At 28.3% G+C, this 26,600-nt stretch overlaps 1 protein-coding gene across 4 annotated transcripts in view; it reads left to right on the forward strand.

Annotated features, from left to right (window-relative positions):
• Positions 1–26,055, forward strand: part of LOC109607318 (echinoderm microtubule-associated protein-like 2) — a 29,007-nt gene extending 2,952 nt beyond the window's left edge. Inside the window, exons 2-14 of one of the 4 annotated variants that reach the window (XM_049969927.1) lie at positions 4,875–4,978; positions 15,872–16,153; positions 16,213–16,477; positions 17,861–17,932; positions 21,074–21,379; positions 22,215–22,287; positions 22,344–22,550; positions 22,797–23,192; positions 23,715–23,972; positions 24,029–24,283; positions 25,170–25,257; positions 25,315–25,541; positions 25,607–26,055. In XM_049969927.1, coding sequence (XP_049825884.1) covers positions 4,936–4,978; positions 15,872–16,153; positions 16,213–16,477; positions 17,861–17,932; positions 21,074–21,379; positions 22,215–22,287; positions 22,344–22,550; positions 22,797–23,192; positions 23,715–23,972; positions 24,029–24,283; positions 25,170–25,257; positions 25,315–25,541; positions 25,607–25,732 — 2,598 coding nt within the window. In that variant the 5' untranslated portion in view covers positions 4,875–4,935 and the 3' untranslated portion in view covers positions 25,733–26,055. Of the gene's footprint in view, positions 1–4,874; positions 4,979–11,734; positions 11,875–15,871; positions 16,154–16,212; positions 16,478–17,860; positions 17,933–21,073; positions 21,380–22,214; positions 22,288–22,343; positions 22,551–22,796; positions 23,193–23,714; positions 23,973–24,028; positions 24,284–25,169; positions 25,258–25,314; positions 25,542–25,606 lie in introns of those variants that run through there. The other 3 variants (XM_049969928.1, XM_049969926.1, XM_049969929.1) reach the window with 3 other exon arrangements.
• Positions 26,056–26,600: the final 545 nt, after the last annotated feature.

Here is a 26,600-nt window from a genome sequence, read left to right on the forward strand (position 1 = left end):
ATTTAGAACAGGATGTAGGGTTACAATGTTCTCTTGATTGTTTCATAGACCGGAAGCGTCACGTTTGTACCATCGTACGACTTCTTTTTGTCATCTGAGACGCTGAGGAAGGGACATGTAACGTATGTATATCCATCCATCTATAAAAATTTGTTTTAGCCAAATTCAGAAAGAAAAAATATATATGATTATACTTCATAGCAACAAGTATGGACAAATATTTGCAAATAAATTAAAACACATAAATTGTATGTAGGAATTTCGTAGATGAACCGATTCAGTTATAGTTAGATTCATTAATTATTTATTGCATGATTTATGACCACATAATATGAGCAGGTCATACCAATTTGAACATATTTGTTTTTTATTCACTACATACATTTACTGTAACGGAAAACTATAGTTTTCATACTATATATTAAAGAATACTTTACATAATAGTGTTCCAAAGTGACGCAATGTTTAAGTTTTTCAATTAAGATGGAACAGTTTTTGAGCTATGGTGATATCAATTGAACTGAACAAATATTTAAAATATGCCTATTTTAACGTTGAAATTTTAAAATTTAGTTAAGTAAAAACCATTTTAATAATTTAGAAAGTATAGTTAGTAAGTAAGTATAACAATTTTAAAAAGTTGATATCTTTTTGTCCTTAAAGAATTAACGTCAAACGGTCTAAATGTTGATGAGTATTCTTAAATTCTTCTTAACCCATCATTTTACTCTTTATATCTTCATATTTTGTATAGAACAAATTCGAAAAGAACGTTTTCTTCAATATTTTTAAATATTGTAATAGTTTAATGGCAATTACATATAGAACAAATATATATATATATATATAGGTTTCATATAGAACAAATATTTACTTAAAATTGCTTTGAATGAATAGGGTATCTAGATGCAAACCATATAATAATAATAATAAAGCTAATACAATAATTTACAGTAACTGCCAATTTTATTTTTGTTGGTTTTTTGGTGATTTACCCTGATTGATTTAATGAAGGTCAAGAATTGATTTACAATTAATTAAAACACATCCATAACAACTTTAACTTGAAAGTTTAATTAATATCTTAACTCGGAGTGTTACCATTATTGGAAGCGTCCCGTTCGTCATTAGTTTGTTATTATAATACTGTAAGTATATCTTTGGTCATCGCTTCCGGTACTTGCAGAGGATATATTAATTGGCACTATGTCTCGTTTTTATTATAGTCGGATTCGTTTTACTTTACGTACCATCGAATTCCTCACAGAACCGGTGTTTGGCTCGCAGTGGTGGTACCAAACAATCGCACAGTTCATTGGCTCCACGGTCAATGCGAGCGGAATACCGGCTTCTGAAAACGGAGCAGCCTTATCAAATTGTGCAATTTCATGACATTCTCAAATCCGCACTAACGTGAAATGTTCTAAGATTAAAGAATTCACTCAAATAAATATTCCCGAAAAAACTTACTGCTAATTGATAATATCCTCTGCTCAATCAATACCTTTTTATATTCTTAATAAAACCACGAAATTTGCTTCAAGCAAAATTCACTCTTAAATTGCAGTTATGTATTTAAAATGCCACCATATTTTTGAATGTTGTTCTGCGAAAACGAAACTTATTGGATAATTAAATTTGTAAATGTAGTTATCTTAGTTAATTATTAAAGTTTTTATGGAATATGTATTTTCACTTGAAACCATTGGAAAAAATTTAAAATTGTACAATTCTCTGAGTTGGGATACTTGAATTTATTTACATCTGAAGTCCTAAATTCATATATAAAATTGTAAAATTGAAAACCCATAATTTTCTGTTTAATTAATGTCATAGAATGCTGATTTCATATTAATATTTAAAAACTTTCTTAATTATAATATTATTTTTTCGATATATCTATGTATGTACTAAATGTAATCGCTATTCATATAACTTGTTGTTTTATACTCTTGAAAATTGCGTAATATTTATAGAAAGTATGTTCTCGTATATAAATTAGAAATATCTTAACCAACAACATTTTAAAGTTAAAACTCTCTCCGTAATATAGGGATTAGGAATAGCTCAGGTTGAGATTCTCCACCACTTCTCACCACATAAGTAAATATTTATTTTGAAATATCCTGTAATTATAATAATTTTAATTGGAATGAGCATATATGTATATATATATATATATATATATATATATATATATATATTGTACAAATATTTTAGTTTTTATATTTAAAATATATTGGAAGTCATAAGTTGAAAATGAGTTTTACGTCTGAATATATACCAATGGGTCGCTTCTATTCAGTACACTTCTCCCATTCTAATTCTCAGCGAGAATAATCGTGAGAAACTTTACACGTTACAACTTATTATACTAAAATTACGAATATTCCCATGCATTCAATATAATTATTTTTTTGTCATATCTACTTTTAGATTGTTTAACCCGTGATAAGCATATTTGAACTTGATTTCTTTGTGGGAATAACTGCAATATTTATTTATTTTTAAATCAAATCGTTTTTTAATATGTATGGTCATTAGATCTGTAATAGTATAATTAATAAAATTTGATGAAATAAAATTTGCGAATAATTCATTGCAATTTTACCAAAATTTGGGTCATGTAATAAGAAAATTGGGAACGCATATGGCTAATGCAACGTCCTTTTAGTGTACATAGATGGTATTGACGGGTTTGTGAGTCACCATTTCGAATGTATTTTGCGAACTCATTGTCTTGTCCTATTCCTTTAAATTTTTTTTTGGGCTTTCTGGCTCAAGGCTTTGGATCTTTCTATTCGTTGCTCAAGTTTATTTGAGCCACTTAAATTCAATGTCATTTTGTAATTTTTAAAGAAGAATTTAATGTGAATTTAGTTAATTTTGGGATCTCAAAATTTCTTCAGGAATAGAAGTTCAAAAAACTCAAATGAGTTGAAACTATTCTATGTATTATTAAAAATACACAAATTAAACACAAAAACTATATATATTTACAATACGAAGATACTGATTTTAAAACTTTATTATTATGTTACTATAGTTCAAGATTGTGCTTCAGATAGACTTCCTCTTCTCTTTGTAAGGGTAGCTTTTTTGAAGTTTCATAATCTTCTTTTTTAACTATATTTATCTACGATTTTTGGCATTTTCAATCAAAGATTTTGTTTGATTTTGTTGATTTTGATTCCTTTCGATTGCGTTTTATAATCATTATCATTTCCATAACAAACAACTTTTAAAATTTTAAATATATAATTACTGTCCATAGTTAAAATCTGCTCGAGCCAATAAATATTTCTAAATCATAAGAATTAGTATTAATCTTAACAATTCTTGGTAAATACATGCCGAGACGAGTTAATATCATTATATTTTTAAATACAGTATTGGTCAAAATATATAAACTTTTTAATTTTTGCACATATTCTGAATAAAATATATTTAGCAATGAATTAATCTAAATATCAATTGAATACATATATAATATTAATAATCATAAAATAGGAACTTTTTGGATATAGGCTCCTTTTTAATAACTTTTTAACATCTCTTGCTCATTAACTTTGTTTATCTTAACGTACGGTTCAACATGCGTCCAAGTACTTCTAAATTTGCCATCTACAGTTACCAATAGATTCTCTATGGAATTCAGATAAGATGATTGTGTTGGCCACTCCATTATTTTAATTTTGAACTTCAACATATCCTTTAAGAGTCTTAATGAATATTTTGGGTCAAATCAAAAAAACATTCCTACACCATTAACAATCCACCACCATGTTTAACTGTTGGCAAAGTGCATATGATTAAATTAGTTAGATTAGATTTAGTGATGTATATTAACATATACATCACTAAAAATAGCTTGTTTTCATTGCACAATATTCAAATCTGGAGGTTAATTCGGTACGGATATTGTTCGTTGAAAGCAGTGACTTCTTGACGTAGTGTCGGCTGAACAAACTGTCAGCTACTAGTCTTCATCTTATGATCCTAGTACTCGCTGTGTTTCGGTTATTTGCTAAAAATTTTTTCAAAATAAGAAATAAATGTCTTATGGATAATAAAGTTAAATAATTTTCTATACTGTCGATTTGTCTAGTCATAATTTATTTCATTTGTTGTTATATTTTGATATACTCCATCGATAAATTTCTTAATTCAGATGGAACAGTTTATGAGCGATCCGCGATTATAATAACAGAAAACACCTCAACTGAACTTGAATATGATCGCTCTCAAAATATACCCAATGTAAAATTGAAATTGAATATAAGAAACATTAAACAATCCAATAAACTAAAAACAATTGTATTAATTTTGATAGTGTACAGTAATGTAAATAGTATACTAAGTAATAACAGTTTAAAAAGTTGATATTTTTTGTCTATTACTGTACGTACATAGATGAATAAAAATTTTGAAAAAATGCTGTATATGTAATTCTGTAACAAAGTAAAAATAGCTACTAATTTAACTGAACTCAAGTTTTCTTGCCGTAGTTATGCTATTGATTATTGGTTAAACAGAAATATGTCCTTCTCTACCAAATTAAAAAAGTATATTTAAACTTATTACACACTTTGTGGTTTTCTGAATATGCTAGTTTCAAATAAGTTTAAGAAAAAAATATAGATATTCTAATTCTCTAAAGCATTTTACGTACTACAATTTACGATCAAATAGTCGTTTTAATACACGTCTTTCATAAAAATTAATCTGATTTATGATAAGACAATATAAATAGTTGATTAATAATTGTCAATATATCTTATCTCATTGTTAACAGTTTTGTGTATGTATTGTGTATAAACACAATATCATGTAGTTTAAATTTAAACCATTCAATAGAGTGTTTTTATTTGCAGGATTTCATCATGTACAAAGGCATAAATGTCAAAAACTTGAAAGTAAATAATTAGGAAAAGTATGCATTTAAACAGCGATTCCATGGAGTCCCCTGATGAAAATCGTAAGTACCAATTATTTTTGTGGCATACAATTAATAAATAGTTATTAAAATCGATATATACTATCGCTCATATGTAGTGCAACAAATTAAAAATTTTTCTTTATTTACATAGTTTTTATATAACTTTTTATTGCATAAAATATTAAAATAGTAAAAAGTACTATTACTTTTTGAAATTAGGAAGAACTCTTTTGAATTTGTATCCGATATATAATATTAATCTTAGTTATGCAGTATAGAAATTTTTTTAAATTTACATTGATAAAATTTATAGTATATTTTAATTGTTATTGTTACAACATATTACTTTCACATAGATATTTTAATTAGAGAAGTAAATTTGATTATTTGTTTAATTTCATAATATGTTTATTGTTTGCTAATCAATATTCATTTAGCAAATGATTACATCACACATCACAGAGATATTTTTAACACAGAATAATTAAATTAGATACATGCTAGGCTATAGTTGGTAGTATATTCCAGTGGATTTTTACAATGACTGTTCTTGACAATATACAAAACCCAATCGAAGCCTCTGTAAAATTATTGAAAATTTAAGCTTGGATATCGATGGATCATCATCCTTTTTATGTCAAATTGCCATTTTCCAAAACTGTAGAAGAACGGGAATATCCCACACAATTTCTTAAGTTTTAACAAATAAAATAAATTGATGAAGAAGTTTCAAGGCCGAACGTTTATTTGTATAAACATATAAGAAGATAGATGTAGGTTTCAAGTGATTTAAGCGGATATAAGATGGTGCTTTAATAATCAAAGAATTTACATATAAAAATTACAACAAATTAAGATGATTCGTAAAAAGAAATTCAATATATAATATATGATATATGAAAAAATCGAAATCCAAATAGTATTTTAAATTTATACTAAGTCCCGTTAATCTATTGGAATAAAATAAATAATTAATTAATTAAACATTTTTTCTAAAATTTATAATTTTAAAATAATTTATTGCCCCCAATCAACTCGAATATAATTATATTTTTTAAATGACTACAGTAACTATTTGTGGTCAATTTTCATTTAAATAAAATATGTATTAAATTAATAATAAAAATAATAACAACATTTTAATTAAGAATATGTAAATAAATATTCTGATTAGTCCGATTTGATTTTTGTTGGACGTTATCGATTCTCTAGGAAAAAGTATTTCATATTACATGAGGAACATACAATGAGGAAGCAATAATGCAACAAGTCTTTCTAATTCTTAGGTTGGAATAAAAGAAGTGGATTTGAACAAACTACTTCCGATAACGTCGGATGTTGGCATAATATGGTAATAAAGGCTTTCTCTTTTTTAATTAATGACATCTACATTAAATCAATGACACAACAAATAATAATTCAAATTTAGAAATGTTAGTTATATTTTGAATTTAATGTTTTATGTGTTTTTGTGTGAATTTACCATTCTCATCATAACTCATAAATTATAAAACAATTTTTATTATGTGTTATAAAATAGCATACTTATTTATTATCAATCTTTTATAAAACAATATAAATAACAAGTTAATAATGTTAATAATAAAAACAGCTATTTATAAAAAATTATTAAATGAGCTTAGTTATATCTTAAATGTTCTGTTTATTAACAACTTCACAGTGTTGATAATTACTTAAATAAAAAACATTATCTGGTAAAAATTTAACATTAACCTGGTTATACGTATGCATCGGAAAATGCGGATGGAATTCAAAGTGGATTAGGACAGATTTACATATGTCAGAACGGTGTATTTCATTTTTCTTGGTGAGCGGTAAAAGTGTTTATTATACTTAGATTGTTGGTTAATATAATAAGATTAAATTATAATTTTTGAACTGGTAATTAAATGATTGTTAAACAAAGGAAGAAAAATGTTATAACATGAAATTTTGGCATACCTATTTTCTATTTATTAGTTCGTTAAATAATCAAATTTACTTTTATTAAAGAATATATTAGAAATAGTCCAGTTATAGATCCACTTTCATTTACCGATCCTTTACACTCATTTGAAAGGGAGTAATATTCACATGCATCACTTAATTTAGTTTTACTTTCAACTATTTTGTAAACAAACCATCACTACGATGGACTGAATGGAGCAATAAGCATTCGGCCTTCCATGCTATCGATTTTCAGCAAAACTGTGCCACAATTTCTGATAGGTGGCGTTCTTTTGAAGTGGTTGAATTCAGTGCATTTCAGATATTCGTTTAATTTCTGGAACGATGCGGTATTTTTTAATCATGACAGCGAAATTCAGGTCATTGATTTGTTCTGTTGTGGGGGTCGCGGACCGCGGTTAGTGAAATTGTTACATCGACTCGTGCATGCAAATGTTTTGTGAAATTAGTTTGAAAAATATAATACCACTACTATAATACTGTCACACATACGTAGATCTTAAATATTTATTTCTCTCAGAATATTTAGGTCAGGTACCCTAAGTTGTGGTATTGACTTTTTGTATGCCACATGTATAATATATATGTATAATATTATTAACAATTTTTTTGTCCTTTGAGTAGTGCAGTGTTTTCGTGGTCAATAACAAGTAACTAGTTTTTTTCTGTGACGCAACAGTTACGAAATTTTAGTAAAGTAACTAAATTAATGGGATTAATCCGTTAAAGAAATTTACATTATTTCAACTGTAAAGGTCACCCTCACCGTGTTAAAATTATTGACCCATTTGAAAACGGGATACCCTCATAAAATTTTTTTTATATTATCCAATTTTAACAGTCTTTTTTTAATTGAAAATTTGTACTTACGGACAAAATGTCACAGTTTTTGGTAGACATAGTATTTGCAAAAAAATTCAAAATATTTTTAAAATATATTAATCATCATAAATCATATAATGTTAGATTAAACATTATATATTATATTATAAATTATATATTACTTTTTATTATATTACTATTAATAAATAATTGTTAATGTATATAAAATCATCTTGTAATTAATAAAATTGTTAATTTTAACAATTTTTCAAACAATATTTTAAACAATTTTTATTTATTTTTAGTTACTTATAGATACAAATACATAAAGACAAAAGGGAGTAAAAATTCTTAATTAAATATTATTTTAAAATATTATTATTATTAAATATCTGTTAATGTGTATAAAAACGAATTAAAATGATAAAAAAACAAATAGTCAAAATTTTATATAATACATAATTATTATAAAAATATTTGGCAAGAAAAATTGAGAAAAATGTATAATAAATTATCGGATTGAATGGTGGATTGGAGGAAATAAATAAACTTTTGAGTATTAGGGGTATTAGTAGAGTATTATTAGTATATTCTTGAAAAATAAGATTATTTCTGCGTACAATTTTAGTTCGTTTCATTCATATATTAATTAAAAAAATTAATTCCTAAAAAGAATATAATTTTTAATTTTTCCATAAAATTACTTGTATAATTTCTTACCTAAAAAATTCTCCTGTAGATCTATGTTTTTGGCTAAAAAAAGTGACAATTTGTCTATAAATACATATTTTTATGTTTTACAATTGAAAAAAAGAGTTTGTCAAAATCTGACAAAAGATATAAATTTTATGAGGATTTGTCGCTTTCTTCAAATGGACCATACCATATGTAATAGAATACGGAATTCACCTAATTGATTTTTAGAGAACTAAAAGATATATCATTTGAAATTTTGGTTGCAGTTTATTGTATCTTTTTTCTTCAGTTTCTTCATTTGCTTTTTAGATAGTTTATTTGGTGTTTGGTGTTGGTATTTTTGTTTATTTTTAAATACTAATTACAAGCACTACACCATTCCCTCCTGACATGTTATAATATCTTTATTCTAAAAATAACCAAAAACTAAAATAAAAAACACATACGACTCAAAGTAATGTTTTCATATTTTTTTGTTATATAATTATTGATTAAAACTAGTGTAAACTAGTAATATAAATTAGTAAGTAGTGAAAAGTTAAGGTGGGAAAATGATTCAATATACGTAGTGCACTTTATGTAAAATTTCAAATTGGATTATTATTTACAAAAAAACGAAAACGTTAGTAAGTTTATTGTAAAAATTCCGTTTTTCTATCGCAAATTTTCGATCTCCACAAAGAAAAGTGTAACATTTTGTTTGATTTAAACAAACTAAAATTTGTAGAGGATTCATGTGTAGGCTAACAATAATAAAGTAACTAAAATTTTTCTGAACTAAACTTACTTGTTTAGTCTCCACTTCGTATGCCTTGAAGCGCCGTAATCATTTGACCATTTGCAAGAAATTGCATGCAAGTTTTATTGCACGTTGATTTTACGCTCCGTAATAGTATTGACAAAGCAAGTTAGATTTCAAATATATTTTCTGTTTGTGAAGTGAATTGTATCTAAAGTAACCAAAATTATAAGGGAAGATCTTGTAATTGCAAGGAACATGCCCGTTTTATCTCTATTGCGCATGCCTTCAAATAAGCGACATAGCTTCACTTAACAACTGAATGAGAAAGGAAAATATTTTTTCCTCGTTTACGTACTAAATGTCATAAAATTGAGGAAACAAAATTCCTCCAACTGTGTCACTGTGACCTCAATTACTTCAAAAAACCACTACGGTTTTAGATAAATGTAAAATCTTTGATGTAATTCTCCAAGATTGGTGTTACTATAGTAACGCATGTTCTGTTTGATGCAAAGACCAATATTGTGTTTTATTTTCAGTTAATTTTGTCACAAATTCCTCCTTTTATGCATCAGCTTATGCATTTGAGATTGTCAAATATACCATTTCTTATTTTATGGAAAGAGATTACAAAAAATTGTGAAAAGCTAAAGAAGTGCTTGATCTCTTCTTCTTGAAAGAACTCTTATCCAATTTATGCAGCTATGACTTACATTGCAAAATGGGAGGTCAACTTAAATAAACCGTCAACACTTTCGAATTCTACGGAGAACCTCCTATTCAGAGTGATTAATCCAACTTAATAATTAAAAGTATATAGAAAACGGAAAAATATGTTTATTTGAAATTAGCTAATTGTAACTTGACTTCAACTTCCATAAGTGACAACTACTTATATTATTTTCAAAGAAAGATTATGTAAATTCCACATGTAATTGTAAATAAAATGAGTAGCAATTTCGACATATTGGTGGTGAAACAAAAAGTCTGCAAAGAAAAGTTCATTTTTGGTATATACCGATTGGAAAGCCTTTGATCCTACTGAGAGGGACAGCATGCATGACAGAGACGGTAAAAGAAACGAAGCAAATTTGCTGACTTTTACTGTCTCTGTTGTACGTGATCTCTCTCAAAATTTAGTAGGAACAAACGGTTTTCGATTGGTATATTAACCGAGGACATTGTTTTTAATGCTCCTAAATTTTATATAGGATGTTCGTTATTTAATCTTAATTTCAAGAATCTTACAACATAACAACCTTGTTTTTTCCAATGGAATATCATATATGTTTTAGCATAATTAAATTGAATAAAAAAATCTTTCGATTGTCTTAAGCATTCTATTAAAGGGGAATTGACCACCACTCAACCATCAATCTGTCAAAATTTTTGGAAAATAAATTATTAACTCAAAATTTATAGGATTTAGCTAAAGGAAATAGTATAGACCTTATATCTGCAATTATATGTAGAATTTAAAAATTCAAAAATATGCAGAAACAAATTAAATTTTATTCAAAATAAATTATAAAAGAGTTCAAGTTAAAGTTGCTACAAAAATTTCAGTTATCATCGATGCATATGTTTTTGATTTTTAAATCAGTTAATCAGTTAAAATTAATTGTATGGTATTTAATTTGATTTTATATGTACTTAAGTTGATTCATTAAATAAATGTTGTATCATTTCTATTTTTGGAAAATACTGGTTTTATTATAATTGTATAACACTATAAATTTTATAATATGCAATATACCAACTATTTAAATTAATGTTTAGTATTTGTCAACAAAGTCCAAGATGATTTTCACCACTAAACCGTTAATTTTCTACGGTACAGGTTTTTCTTATAAAATAAAGTGAACTTATTATAAGATAATTACATATGCAAATAATAATTATATTGGTAGCAATTAAAATTAAAACGTAACTTTCATATTAATTATAGATTAATTAATTTTTTTTAATTATGTTAACAATAAGCTATATTCTCAATAGGTTTTAAATAAATTCTTCTACAAAATAAATTTAAAAGTAATTATTATTCAATTTATAAGTGCTTGTGATTAACGTGCAATGAGCGACAGCGATATATCCCAATCTGAAGAACTATCGATAAGTAAATGTGTCAGCGATGCCAGCCCTAATTTTACGGACACCTACAATGCTTGGCGTAAGTATGCTTCATAAAGAATGTAAGCTCATTATTATCACAGGATAAATTTAAATTTGTAAAACCATTTTATTTTCATATGTGATTGTTGTTATTGTTTTATTGTGCAAAAATAAAATTTTCTTTAAATTATACATACAAGTATCACACTGCCAAAATAAGTGCACCAATAAATTATAAATAAACTCTAATTGTGCTAACTTTAGGAAACGGTAGCAGTAGGATACTATGTTAAATATATTCAATTAATTTGGTACCCCAATATGAAATTCATTGTACTGCTATTTGTTTACTAAAGATAATTAATATATTCTGTTGATGAAATAGATCATGACCTCTAGCATATCGTTACTCATTGAATGTCCAATGATTTAACCAGGGAAAACAGCTTGAGTAAAAATGTGACAGCAATAAGTTTTGTTATTATATTTAAGTGAATCAATTTTTCCGTTTCTAAAAATGTGTGACTGAACTAAAAGACAATGAATCTTCATAAAGTTGCCGTGGAAAACACGAAACTAATTCGAATTTACAGTAAGTCATATTTGAATTTGAGGTTAACTTAATTAATTCACATTATAACATGTGGGACAATAACATATAATTTATAAATTAACATATTATTTATAAATTATACATGTTTTTTTATTTTTACGTAAATAATTGTGCGTCGTGACGCACAGACTTGCTAATTCTAGTTCTATTAAAGACAAATCTTTATATTGGTGACAATATTATTTAAATTTAATATAATGTAAATCCTTTATTTTTCAGATTTAAATGGATGTATAAATAAACAATAATTATTATATAATTTCAAATAATTTTTCATTGTAATGAAATATTACGGTAAAATTTTCACATAAATTTGAGGTTTTTGGTTATTTTATATTTTATACTAATTATACTATAAAATTTTATTAGCTACCAATCAACCGTTCAATTCATATCTTTTTCATTTGTTCGTGTCACAATGAATTAATCATGTGAGGAAATTACCCCAGAACAATTGAGAAAGATAACCAGTGGTCATTATTATACCAATTTTTTGAAATGTTAAATATTAATTAAATATGATCGTAACTATTTTCTATAATGTGATCCATTAAAATAATAATTTTGAGAAGTATCTGTATTGACTAAATGAGTAATGTTTAATTTTACATTAATAATTTGTATATTATCCTCTTCGCTTTATAATTTCAGCACATCTTCGAGGTTTAAACTTGACCAATTTGCTGTGATTTTTAATCAATCCGTTACAATTATAATTTTTCTTACAGCACATAATACGGTTTGACAATAGTACATTATTTAATAATTATAATCAGCAAAAGACCGCTGGTAAATAACCAATTAATTGATACACGTTATTAGAATACTGCAAAAAATAAGTTGATTTAATTTTGTCCAATGAAAAATAAAAAACATACGCAGTTCTTTAAAGAATAAAATTAAATTAACCAACTGCGTAGTGGATTCAATATTAACTGAAAAATATTATATATAATAGAATCTAATTCAAGTAGTAAAGCTCATAATTTAACACATTTTAATACTGTAATTGCTATATAAATATAACTGCTATCAGCAAAAATTTAGAACACAATTTAACGATAATTTATGTTAACTGAATATATTTTTAATATTTTTTCATTTATATATTAGTTGTATTTGTTGTATACTGAACTATTTCTCAATGTTTTAATATATTGGTTTATAAGTCAAGTATTTTACGAAGTATATTAATATTCAGTTGTTGGTTTTTGGATTTCGGTTGATTTTTAAATTTCGATCAACAAATGACAAATAATCACAAAATTATAAACATTTAGTCTCCAACGAGTACTAGTTTACAAAATGCTAAAAACCTTTGAATTTCTTCTGAAAATTACGCTTAATTTTTTTATGAAAGCCTTTTATAACAATGAATTTTGATTTCTTTTCATTTTTCGGGGTTGCTCGTTTAAGCTCTTGTTGACAATTTTCTTACTAATCATAAAAGCCCAGACTATTCTTATAGTCGATGATTTGCTGAAGAGCTACGATTACATTTGATTTCTCATACTAGACATATTACGGGAGCAGTAATGGACAAAAAAGGAACCAGATTTTTTATAATTTAATTATACCAAATGTAAATGATGTCAATTGTTTTATTTTCAATAACTTATCGTAAAAGTGTCATGTTTATGTTAAATACCCAGAACATGTAAATTTTATTTATTAATTTTTGTCTGAAAAACCAGTATTATTAACACATAGTATTATTAATCAAAATTGGATTATTTCAATATTCAAATATTTAAAGGGATTTTAAATATATGATTTGTCTCAACAATAAATGTCAAATTATTATTTTTTGATTTTTCTTTTACACCAATTAACAATACTTCAAAGATGTACATATTTTTTTAATTTTTTCTTGATTCTAATTTTCAATTTATCTCTCCATCCGTCTTGGCATTCACTTATTCCTTCTTCAAGTAAGGATGCAAGCATTCCACACTACACGTAATTATACCAAATGTAAATGATGTCAATTGTTGTCCAAGTATAGGGCAAGTCAATTACAATTCATTGGATAAGCTGCTTTATGATCCATTAAGCTAAATTTTCCACTTCAAAAACTTCCACAAAAGGATAATTTTCAAAAATTTAAGTACCACAAAGATCACTATATCTACAGTTCGCAATGTCATGGTATATGTTCCACTCTATTAGTGTCAGATTCTAAATGTCCTTATTACAATTTTTTATTAATTCTAACAAATGACTCAGTTTATGCAGGTGAAAATAATTTTATCGACAACATTAATATTAAAAAATACTGCTTTTATTCTTTAAAATAGAATATAACTTAATATTTAGTCGTCTTAATATCGAAACGAAGTTCCCGAACATTGCCGAATTTTCAGTTTCAAAAACCACTTGATCGAGTATGTGTATGGCGGATTCAGTTGTGTTCAGTTTTTAATACTGCATCTCTTTGTTATTATAATATGGCGTTAAATGTAATAACACTTATTAACATAAGAAATGTCGTTGACATGGTGGATTTTTGAATTTCCCGTTTAAATGACTATGTTAAAATGTTTATAGTTTGAGTTTGAAATTTGAATACAAAAACTGGAAATGATCTGACTGAATTATGACACAGACAGCAAAGGTCTGCAAATTTGCTCTTTAGTGGGAGACTTTTACTGTCTCTGTCGCCTATGATATCACTTTCAAAATCCAGCCGGATCAGACACTTTTCGATCGGTATATTGGAACGATAAATTTGATTGGTTAACGGAAATTACATTAATGAATAAATTATTTTACTGACCTTGTATTGTATTTTCAAAGGGTAGTGAAGTTATTAGCATAAAAGGATTTTTTGATTTTATTTGCGGACTAAATTTTCATGACAAAAGCACTAATCATTCGAATTGTATGTTGTTAATTATGCGTAAATAAAAATAAAATAATGTTTTTTTGTCTATATACATGTATAATGTGCCTGATCAGACTTAAACCATCTGAGCCTCATTATATAACTATAATTTTCATGACACATATCTATGTTATATATTTAAAAATGTATTATTCTTTCAAAATTTTGACGTTGATATGTAAGAGTCTGCTTGACAAGTAGGAAAAAAAGTATACTGTACTATGTGAAATTAATAATACTAAATTGAGTTAGTGATAGTATGCTTCTATTTTTGTTAGCTTCAGTTCCCTGAGTAAGTTTAAAAACGAAGTTTTCGACTGATTATGCAAATTTGGATACTCGCTGATACTGCTTAATTGGGTTTCTTCTCGAAAGTTAACTACCATGTAGTTTAAGAAAATATATGGATTTTTAATTCGATTAATGTTATGTATGTAAATGATGACAAGCAGCACATGAGTCTAAGAATTATTATTTCATATTTTAATATTTAGTAATGATAATCTTATTATCCCTCCTAGTATTTCAGTATATTGTATTTTTTTAACTCCATATATCGTATATTCTTTACATTAAATATTTTTCATATATAACCCCTTCAACATCAGATCGGCAAGATCGAAAAGACATAATAAATGATAAAGGAGAAGGAATCTTATTCACTTATTCTCATTAACGTCAGTCTTAGTTTAATTGTTAGGGTAATTAAGGCGTGACATTATGAAAATTGTATAATCATATAACTATAACTTAGACTCTGCTTAGACTTGCTCCCTACATATATTTTTTAAGGTCGCGAATATTAAACTAATACACATATCTCACGAATTAATGAAATAATTTTTCAATTGATCTCATTATATTTCAATACCTTGGTCATCTTAAAAAAATGCAATAAATACTTACTTGTGGACGGGAATGAACAAAGAATGTTATACACTGATCTATATTTCCTATTACTCAAATTAAAGTGTTCTAATTTGTTATAAAAGTTAAAGTAGTTTAATTTTATTTCAATTGTATTTCCTCTTGTTCAAATTAAAGTGTTTTAATTTTTTGTAAAAGTTAAAAATTCATTTAATTTTATTTCAGATGAGATGTTGGAGATTGAAAATCATGGAATTGCGGGTCGCCTAGCGGACCTTGAGAGAAAAGTAATCGAACAAGGTGATGAGCTGGTATGTCTTAAGGCCACCCTGGCAGAAGCTCTACGTCGTCTTAGTCAGTTAGAGGGCGGACAAAGGGGATCTTTAACACCAGTTAGAGTTAATGGTACTATTTCGAAACCTCAACAAATATCCCGGCAACGTTCGATAAGTTACAATGTTACTTCGAAAGATTCTCCTAGAAGACAGATTGGAAATTCCAATGGAAGTAAGGGTTTATTTTAAATTTTTTTTGTGCTCATCATTAATATTGTGTTTCATTGTTAGTGAATTCACCTTCGGGACTTCCTCAGCGTCGTGCAGTTCATTATCAGTCGACGGGTAGTTTACACAGCGATAGTCACAGTAGCAACAGTGTCAGTCCCGTGCCGTCCCCTTCACCACGAAGTACGCCACTCCCTCTCAACGGCCCAGGAAATGGTAGACGGACACCATCTGGTACCTCCAATCTCCTGCATCCTAGTCCTCTTCACAAGAGATGGAGCTCAACAGGAGACTTTGGTGCCGCCCAGGGAAATGGCATGCAATCGAAGTGAGTAGTAAATATAACGAAAAAAATGTGTTAACACAAGCATTTCACTAATTCAACTTAAGATATGAAAGGTCAGAAATTTGGTCATAATTCATTTTGATTCGAAGCTCAAAACCCCGTCCAGCGTGTATTAGGAGGACCGAATCTCCTTTCCTTACATTAAATCAATAATATAATGACCCTCGTTATCAACAATCTTTTGTCATTTAGTGTGCAAAATTTCAATCCCGGACCGATTAAATTAATTGGTTCTTGAGTAAAATATCTAGAAATGACATTTTAGACATCAACTTTTGCAACTAAGAAAATGTTGTAGAGATCGGAATAAATGGAAATTCGAGGATGTTACATCGGGTAAGTATGATGGATGGGGTAGTACCTCTCACGCCAATTCATTATTTTTTCCGGTGTTCGCCTTGCACAGTGGGGTCTCGCATTGTCATGTTGCGGAGTGAAACCTTTTCTATTTACAATTGCCGGATACTTTTCGACTAAAAATTGATTAACTCGATCTAATTGTTCACAATAAAGTTCTGCATTAACAGTTTGTCCAGGTTTCAGCACTTGTAAATTGCACCAGTACTCCACTAAACACACATCCCTTCATGGTCTTTTATTTGGAGAGATTCACTGTTCTTTCCGTTTTTTATATATCATATAGCACAAAACTTTCGTGTCCAGTGATCAAATGATCAAAAAACGGTTCTGTATGGCGCCGTTTTGTCATTAGACAGATTTTAGGGGACTCAAACACCTACTCTGCTTATTTTTCCAATCTGCTGTAAATGTTTCTGATATGGTCGATTCAGGTTGGTTAAGTATGTATGTTTGCCAGTTCTTCGATTGTTTAACATGGATTTACTTCCACTTCTGCCCTTAGCATACAGGATCTGTTGCATTAGAACCCTTGCGGAACTCGAATGATATACAATGCAGGATATGCTCTTCTAGTATTTGGCTGGCTATTTCATCCCATATTGCAAAAAAGTTTAATATTGAATTATTTAGAAGTGAACAAGTCATAATAATCTCCCACCTTCGAGATACCCAATGAGCTGACAAATGACAATCAAATATCGACATGCACAGAAACGACATTACTTTCCGGTCTGTCTAACATCTAGATATCTAGACAGCATATTAGTTCGAATATAGGTCCTTATAGTTTTTCTGTGTTTCTGAAATTGTGCACTTTGGTCAAAATAATTCGAAACACAGTTTTATGGAGGCTCTTGTATCATCTTGGTTTTATATGTAATATGTTATAAAGTTTTAGTTTAATACTTAATGTGTAATTTAACAATTATTTTGTTGTATTATAATTTTAGCATGTTTTAATGTTTTATTTTTGTAATATTTTGTTTTTTTATATTTTGTTTACAGGTTTTCCACAAAATCATACATGAACTTGTCCATAAAATCAAACGGCTTTCTCTTACCTAGTCAAAAGCATGGGTATGTTTATTTATGTATATTTGGTATAACATAAATTCAGTAAAATTCACTTTGATTTGATATAATGCTGATGCATTGTTAATTAAAATTATTCCAATTACAATGCCGGTTGATATTTTAGTCAATGCAGTTTTTACAATGTTTATTACTATGTTAATTAAAATTATTCCAATTACAATGCCGGTAATAAAAAAAGTATTCAATGATTCAGTTATCGAGTGTAATAATTTGATCATTTTCATTCCGTAGTTTCCATCGGGGATATACCGAATGCTCGAAATGTCGAATGCTCTAAAAGTCGGAATCGATCGGCTACCTTCGACAAGCGCAAAATATACGATAGAACGCCCGTTATTTAGGAACATGTTTAGCAAGAGCGTTTTAAGGATGTCATTGATACCTATTCTATGTATTTTAATTCGTATATTTCATCTATGCTGTGTCATAAGGCCAACGATTAACGCTTAACCTAAAAATATTCTATATTCAAATCAAATAATTCTAATAAATATCTGTTGAAAATCTGTTATTGATTGATTGATTATAATTACTAGTGAATTTTATATATGTGTGAAAATTATTATTTTTGTCCACTCTAGTGCACTCTGCATGTTTTAGTATTTAAAATAGTCGATCTTAAGAAACAACATTTAAAGATATATCATGGATATATATACAATAGATGGGTGTCATTATTAATCAGTTTCTTTCCTGACTGGTTTACTACAATACACACCAGTTATCGATTACTAAGGAAGAAACATTTACATGAAAATTTAGGTCTAATCTGAAGAAGTGATATATGACAGCTTAGTCAGTATTAATTAGTGATGTCAGTAAAAGTGGCAGCAAAATTAAAGGTTTTTCATTGTATACTAACTATTCTTCGACAACCAGATATATTTCTTTCATAAAAATTAATAACAAAAGAATCTCTGGAAATACATTTATGCTTTTTATTTATATAACTTTCTATGCAGTAACATCCTACATATCATTTTTTGAACATAATATTAAATATTTTCTAACAGTGATATTTTAGTGTTTTTTCTTTAATATTATCTCGTATCAAACATTACTACAAATTTGAAGTATTTTAGTATCTTAGTTGAATGGGATATAAATTTTCTAAATATAGATTATTTTGTTGATGTTTTTCATACACACTATCTTACATAGTGCTTAAATTATTTAACTAATTTGTCAATTATTTCAACTACGTTAGGTTAGGTTAGAGATATGAAATAGCTTATTTTAATATCTAACAGTTTAATTAATTTATAAACAGTTCTATCAATTTATGAACAAACTAAATTTGCACAACTTTAATAAATAATTACTTGTTAAATGAACCCTAACCATTATATATTAGGAGAATATGAAATCGCCGCAAATCGGTGTTTTCCATATTTAACCAACTCCTTATAATAATCAAGCTCAATAAACTCATTTAATTAATATGAATGACAAGAAGTAAGATAAATTATTAAAATATTTATTATTCTCACTTTGAATAATTACTTTTGAATAATGATACTAAGTTTTTACTTAAGTATAAAATAATTTATCTAACTAAAAATATTAATTAAACAAGAAACTTTATTAAGATATGTTCAGGGTAAAGTTTTTATTTACTTATTTGGTAACAGATGAAGTCTAGTAACATATTTTACTATTTAAATAAATTAAAGTTTTCACATTTTCACAATATAATACTTCAGATTCTTTTTAAAAATTGAATAGCTTTAACAATTCATAAGTATAATTTTAAATGTGAACGAGTCATTATTTATAATATTAGGTGCGCAATCCTGAATATTTATAATTGGCAGTTGATGTTGGGTGATTTTTAAATTAAATTCCCGTAGCCCGTCCCATATGCACGTTCCTACATGAGCATGCGCATAAGTTTCCGGCACCCACATACGACATTGACTCGAATGCGCTCGGATATTTCCGCTTCGGACATTCGATATTTTGAGCGGTCTACATTTCGAGTATCCGCTATGTGTCGTGTGCATCATCAAATTGTTGTATTCTGTTTTGCCTAACCCACTGGTTTTCTCAATGCCACTCATATAATTTATCAACACATTCGGTGATACGCTAATTAAATTAACAATTTGCCTGTCTCGTACAAAACCTCGTCTATATGATTACCCATTCGTGACTAAACCGGGAAAGAAGTCGGTATAAAACCACTGAAACACTTATAAAAACTCATTTGTTCGAGAATTTAGTACTGAATGGTGGCTTGTGTGTCTGAATAATGTTCAGGTATTATATATTTAATTATTTTGTGATAACTAAGGTATCATTTTTATATTATAATATACAAAAACACAAATAAATTGTCAAATAACTTTATAAACATGGGGATACGATATGTTTGTTTTCTGTATTTTACAATAATACAATAATTATTGTTTAAGTGACCCTTTTAGCTTAGTTAGTACAGTAACATAACAATAGAATTATAATTTTTGAATTATTTAGATAAATTAAATTTAAGCAAAACTACGAAAATAATAATTTTTCCTAATTCTTATGTCAAATTTTATATGTTTATGTGCTATCTAACATAATATAAACAGTGAGTAATATTGACATACACTGTAAAAAAATCCATTATAATATCGTTTCTAAAGAGTATTTAAATACTTATGCAAAAAAATTAAATATACAACTTAATACCAAAGCCAAAATATAAAAAAAGAAATTAAGTAGTCATTGTACTTTGATCATTTTATTTTAAAAATAATCAAGTTACCTTCACGCCGGGATTGTGTTTTATTTATGCTTGAGTCTCTTAGTTTAACGGTAATTAGGTATTAATCCGTTCCACAGAATGAATAAAAATTTTATTGTAAAAAATTTGTATGTCAAAAATAGCTTCCTAAGAATAAATGAATATTTTTAACCCTATAAAATCTTTTATTTCAACTTAATAAAAATGATATTAGATTGTATTAAGTATAGTAAATTTTTTGTATATTTTGTGTTGCTATTTTACAGTTTTTGAATACTTTTGAATAAATTCTATTACATTTGGGTAATACACAAATCGTTACAATATAATGAAAAAGTTTCTTGATGGAGTTTATAAGCCAACTAAATTAAACCATTACTTTTAACCATTAGGACAAAAGATACAACGTTCAATGAAGAAGATGGATCTCTAAAAGTCTATCTTCGTGGACGCCCCATCGTTTTACATGCTCCTACTGAGTATGCCGACAGCTACGACCTGATGAAAGTGGCTGCACCACCATCACAACGTCTAAAACTCGACTGGGTCTATGGATATAGAGGCAGGGATTGTCGCTCTAATTTGTATTTTCTGCCCACCGGCGAAATGGTATATTTTGTAGCCGCGGTTGTTGTACTGTACAACGTTGAGGAACAGAATCAGCGCCATTACCTTGGGCATACTGATGATATCAAGAGGTTTGTATGACTGAGAACCTAATGTAAATACAATTTTGTTTATTCCATTCATGAGTATATTTTATATTTTTGTGAAATTTTACTAGGTATTTAATTTGCTATGGCTGGCGCACGCGGAGTGTGATGTGTGCCTTAGACACTTTTTGGATCGGTGAAATCTCGTGCGTTCGCGTCTCCGACATGATTATAGCATATCTTATAAGTGAAATTGAATGGATGAATGGATTCAAATATTATGATGAATGGATTCAAATATTATGAAATTTCTAAGTTTTCACTTCTATCGGCAGTCTATAACTGCCAATTTTAAATTTTTTTACTCATTATTTCCACAAACGTATAAATTTATTGAGCCAGAAAATTTATACCAGTCCTTTTCAAATTGTAAAAAATGAACCACTCTTATTTTAGAGAACAATATGCACAAATGATCACTACTACAATTTTTATTTCTTACGAAAATTCTCATGTAACAATGTATCCTTGCAAATTAAATTAAATCATCACCAAAATCGCCTTGTTGTTTTCAAATGGAATATACATATATGATAATTTTTTTACTCATTATTTCCACAGACTTTGTCGAAAATGTATAAATTGAACCACTCTTATTTTAAAAAAACAATATGTACAAATGATCAAATTTTTATTTCTTATGAAAATTCTCAGGTAACAATGTATCCTTCAAAATTAAATTAATTCATCACCAAAATCATTTTCAATTTCAAATGAAATATACATATATGATAATTTCATCAAATTATTATAATATTTAGTAAATCATTGCATAATACCATGGACACCATAGTTGATTATAAAGTTTTTATATTTTCAGTTTAGCAATACACCCAAATAAATTGGTTATAGCCACTGGACAATGCGGAGGTGTGGATAGAAACGATTCTAGGGTAATTTAACATCGACAGTTGAGTACTAGTGATATTAAATAAATAAACAATTTTAGCCGCATATTAGAATATGGAATAGTGTCTCATTAGCAACACAGGCTATTATTGGTTTCAATGATTTTGAAACTGGAATATGTTGCCTTTCTTTCAGTAAAGCTGATGGCGGTAATCTCTTAGTTGCAATCGATGAATCTGCTGAACATTCCATTTCGGTTTGGGATTGGCAAAAAGGGGACAATGGTTATAAAATTACAGAGACTAAGGTAAATATAATTTAGTTCATTTTACGATTTATATACGATATGATATTTGATATGCCGATTAGAAAGTCCTTAATGAATTTTGAGAAAGACATCATACGTATCAGAGATAGTAAAAGATTCCCACTCTGAAGCAAATTTACAGACTACTGTCTCTGTCGTGTATGAATTCAAAAAGCAAGAATAAAGAATAAATTTTAATAACTGTTACTGTATTGTTGTTATCTATATCCAATATTTCTTTCCCAGGGTTCTGTGGATACTATTGTGTCAGCTGAGTTTCATCCTTTAGATCGTAATACGATCGTTACATGTGGTAAATCTCACATCTCATTTTGGTCGTTGGATGCTTCTGGCGCGTTATACAAACGGGCTGGAGTTTTTGAGACACGTGATAAGCCCAAATACGTAACAGCAGTAGCCTTTTTGCAAACGGGCGAGACGATTACCGGAGATTCTAATGGTAATCTGGCAGTGTGGGGTCGCGGAACCAATACCATTTGGAAGTTCAAAAAGGGCGCACATGATGGTGGTGTGTTTTCTATATGTGTTACAAAGGATGGTAGTGTGATTACTGGTGGAGGAAAAGATGGAAGGGTGTTTATGTTCGACTCCGGATTAAATCAGACTGAAGAATGGAGTCAGGTAAAAACATTAATTATTAAACTATTTTTGCTATTGGTCTTTCTTGCTGCGATTTAGATTTTGTTTGGGTATATCGTCATTTTTGTCTCCACTACATTTTGTTTAGTATGCTCTAAATGTTTTCATGTGATAATATAATTTTTATAACATCTTTAGTTATTTTAGTGATTGTTTCTTGATTATTGAGGACATCCCAATAATGTCTGTTTGGATGATTAAATATGTTGTATTTTGATTTACATTATATAGTCTCAAGAAACTTTCGTCATACTCACATAATCTTACGGTTTAACCATTAAAGGCATCATATAAGCTTTTTGAATCTACTAGTACTAGTCAAAGCGCAGAGAAAACTAAAAGAAAAAATATTATAGTCAAAATTTATTAAAACTGCTATCATCAATACAATATTGAACAAAATTTTAGCACTGATCTGCAAATAACTTTTGACTTTTATATTGGTTAGAAATATGTAGCTTCGTTTTTAGAAAGTAAATTAATTTATTTTAATTTAATTTTCAGATTGAATTGCATTACGGTGGAGTACGAGTGATATCAGAGGGCCAGGGTAACCAATTATTGGTAGGCACTACTCGTAATTGCATTTTAGTCGGCTCCTGTTCTCTCGGATTTCAACCAATAATCTTGGGTCACGCCGACGAACTCTGGGGATTAGCCGCACATCCTGGAATCCAACAATTCGCAACGGCAGGTTATGATAAAGTTCTGCAGTTGTGGGATTCTCCATCTCATAGTATTCTATGGAGTAAAGATATTGGTGTAAGTTTTGTATCTCTTCCATTACTGAGTTGTAAAGTAACTGTTAATTTTTTTAGGAACAAGCTCAGTGTGCTACATTTACTGTGGATGGAATGTTTGTTCTGGTTGGTTGTAAGAGTGGTAAATGGCTCATTTATGACACACAAACGCGGGATTTAGTGGGAAGTCATGTAGATGGAAATGAAACTATAGAAACTATGCGATTTTCACCTGATGGTACCATGTTAGCTCTTGGTTCAAGAGATAATAATATTTATATTTATCAAGTGTCTGAGGATGGGACCAAGTATAGCAAAGTTGGTCGATGCTCGGTAAGATATAATTTATTTAACCTGATATTTTATCTACAAAAAATTCGAATGAAACTAATTTACACTGAAAAACACACCAGGCGTAATGAAATATATTTATAGAAAAGTTTTAATTAGAATTGAAAAATATCAATGGTTGTGTTGTTTATTTTAAATTTATTTATTTTTTTTGTAAACCATTTCAAATACACAAGGTGATACAGAAATGTACCAAAAGAGTGCAGAAATTAAAATAAATTTTGGCTGTCATGAAATACAATGTTTTTGGATATATATGATAATTATGAGACATTTGTTAAAGTATTATTTCCAAATGTCATTGAAATGCCCTCTTATATAAGTAATCTCTTAATTAGTAGGCCGTAAAGTATTAATTATATGAACACTTTCAACATAATTTAATTAATACGGAAATAAAGTATAAGATGTATTGTAATGAAAGTATACTAGGTTATTGGACTGTTATACGAAAATTTGATTTCAAGTACAAAAAATATATATAATATATATTTTAATTTAATTTCAATTATATTACAAGCTCTTCACCGTTGAAACTTACAAGCTATGAAACAAGGACGAAAGAATAATTATTTAATTTTTGTATTACAAGACTGATTGATCTGTTCACAAACGACAGCCTCATGTTAGTCCTAACTTCTGAGTACCACACCTATATGTCCTGGGACCACCATAAAGTAAAAAACAATAATTTTCTTTTTACATTCAAACCTATGCTTATCGAAAATACGAATTTTGCAGACTAATAATATATATAATAATAAATAATATATCTGTCCATGTACCGCAATGTATATAAGTATTATTTATTTAAAATTTCATCGAGGGTTAAATAAAATAAAAATTGATAATTAATTTTTACGTATAGGGACACTCTAGTTTTATAACTCATCTGGATTGGGCCAACGATGGACAAACCCTAAGAAGTAATTCAGGAGATTACGAACTATTATATTGTATGTTATTATTTTAACTATTTTATCATGTATATAATATAAATCAACTCATTTAAGGGAATGCAGGAACATGTCGCCAAATACCCCAAAGTGGTATGATGAAAGATGTTGAATGGGCAACAAATAATTGCACTTTGACTTTTACTACTGTGGGCATTTGGCCGGAAAATGCTGATGGGTCTGATATAAATAATTGCGACAGGAGTAACAATCAATTATTAATGGTGACTGGAGATGACTTTGGAAAAGTTAAATTGTTTAGTTATCCAGTTATTCAACCCAAGGTAATTTTTTTATTATCATTATCTTAACTTAAAAGATTCTAATTAAGATTAAAAAATTTTTTTAGTCATTATGTCACATTTATGGAGGCCACAGCAGTCACGTTACATCTGTGAAGTTCCTTTACGACGACACAAGGTTAATTTCTATTGGAGGGAAAGACACTGCTGTACTTCAATGGGCTATCTCATAAAATGATAATTTTAGTTCAATTTGCCTTTGATTAATTTATGCACATGTTTTAAGAATCCTAAGGATTACTAAAAATCATAATGTTATGAAACGTCTCATTGTTAATAGTCACCATCTAATTAAATATTAATTGTTTTACATAATGATAAAACTACTTGAGGCCTATTTAATTCACAATATTGAATAAACATTTTTATATTACGAAATTTGACTTAAATATGACTAAACTAAAATATTAAAAAGTGCCACCTTCATATATTTATATGTATGAGTATCATATAATATTTTCTTATTTGTGATAAATATATGTTATACATAAATATATATGTTGCTTTTTTATATGATTAAAATTCTGTTTTTATGGTTTTACAAGAACGTTCTGACTTTGTGGCAGGCGAGATACCAAACCAAAGTTTTCTAATAGTCGTCCGATAGATTGAGTAGAACAAGTGTACCAGTAATAACATAAACTCGCTGGGATAATGCTCGCGCAGTAACTAAGGTTTTTTGTCGTTCAGGAACATTTCCTATGTCCTGAACCTTAGACGCTAGAAATATTACTTTGTGAAACATATATATATATGTCGCAGCGCGGTCAGGATTATCGGCCATTTCGAATATTAAATAACACGCAAATAGTCCTTACAATGTAATTGAACTAACAGGCACAGGATTACAACTAATAGTCAAACAATTAGGTAGGAGTCGTATGAAACGCGGTGATCCCGACGGTTATGCCAAGCCAAGCCAAGACTTCTACACAGCTTCCCTGACGGAGCTTAACTGTCCGCCCTCGCAGGTCTCCTCTACCGTCACCCTCGGTTCGAGTACCATCCCCTGCTTAGCACTTCCGCTGATTCCACCCAAGT

Source organism: Aethina tumida, chromosome 7, assembly GCF_024364675.1.
Source record: "Aethina tumida isolate Nest 87 chromosome 7, icAetTumi1.1, whole genome shotgun sequence".
NCBI lineage: Eukaryota > Metazoa > Arthropoda > Insecta > Coleoptera > Nitidulidae > Aethina > Aethina tumida.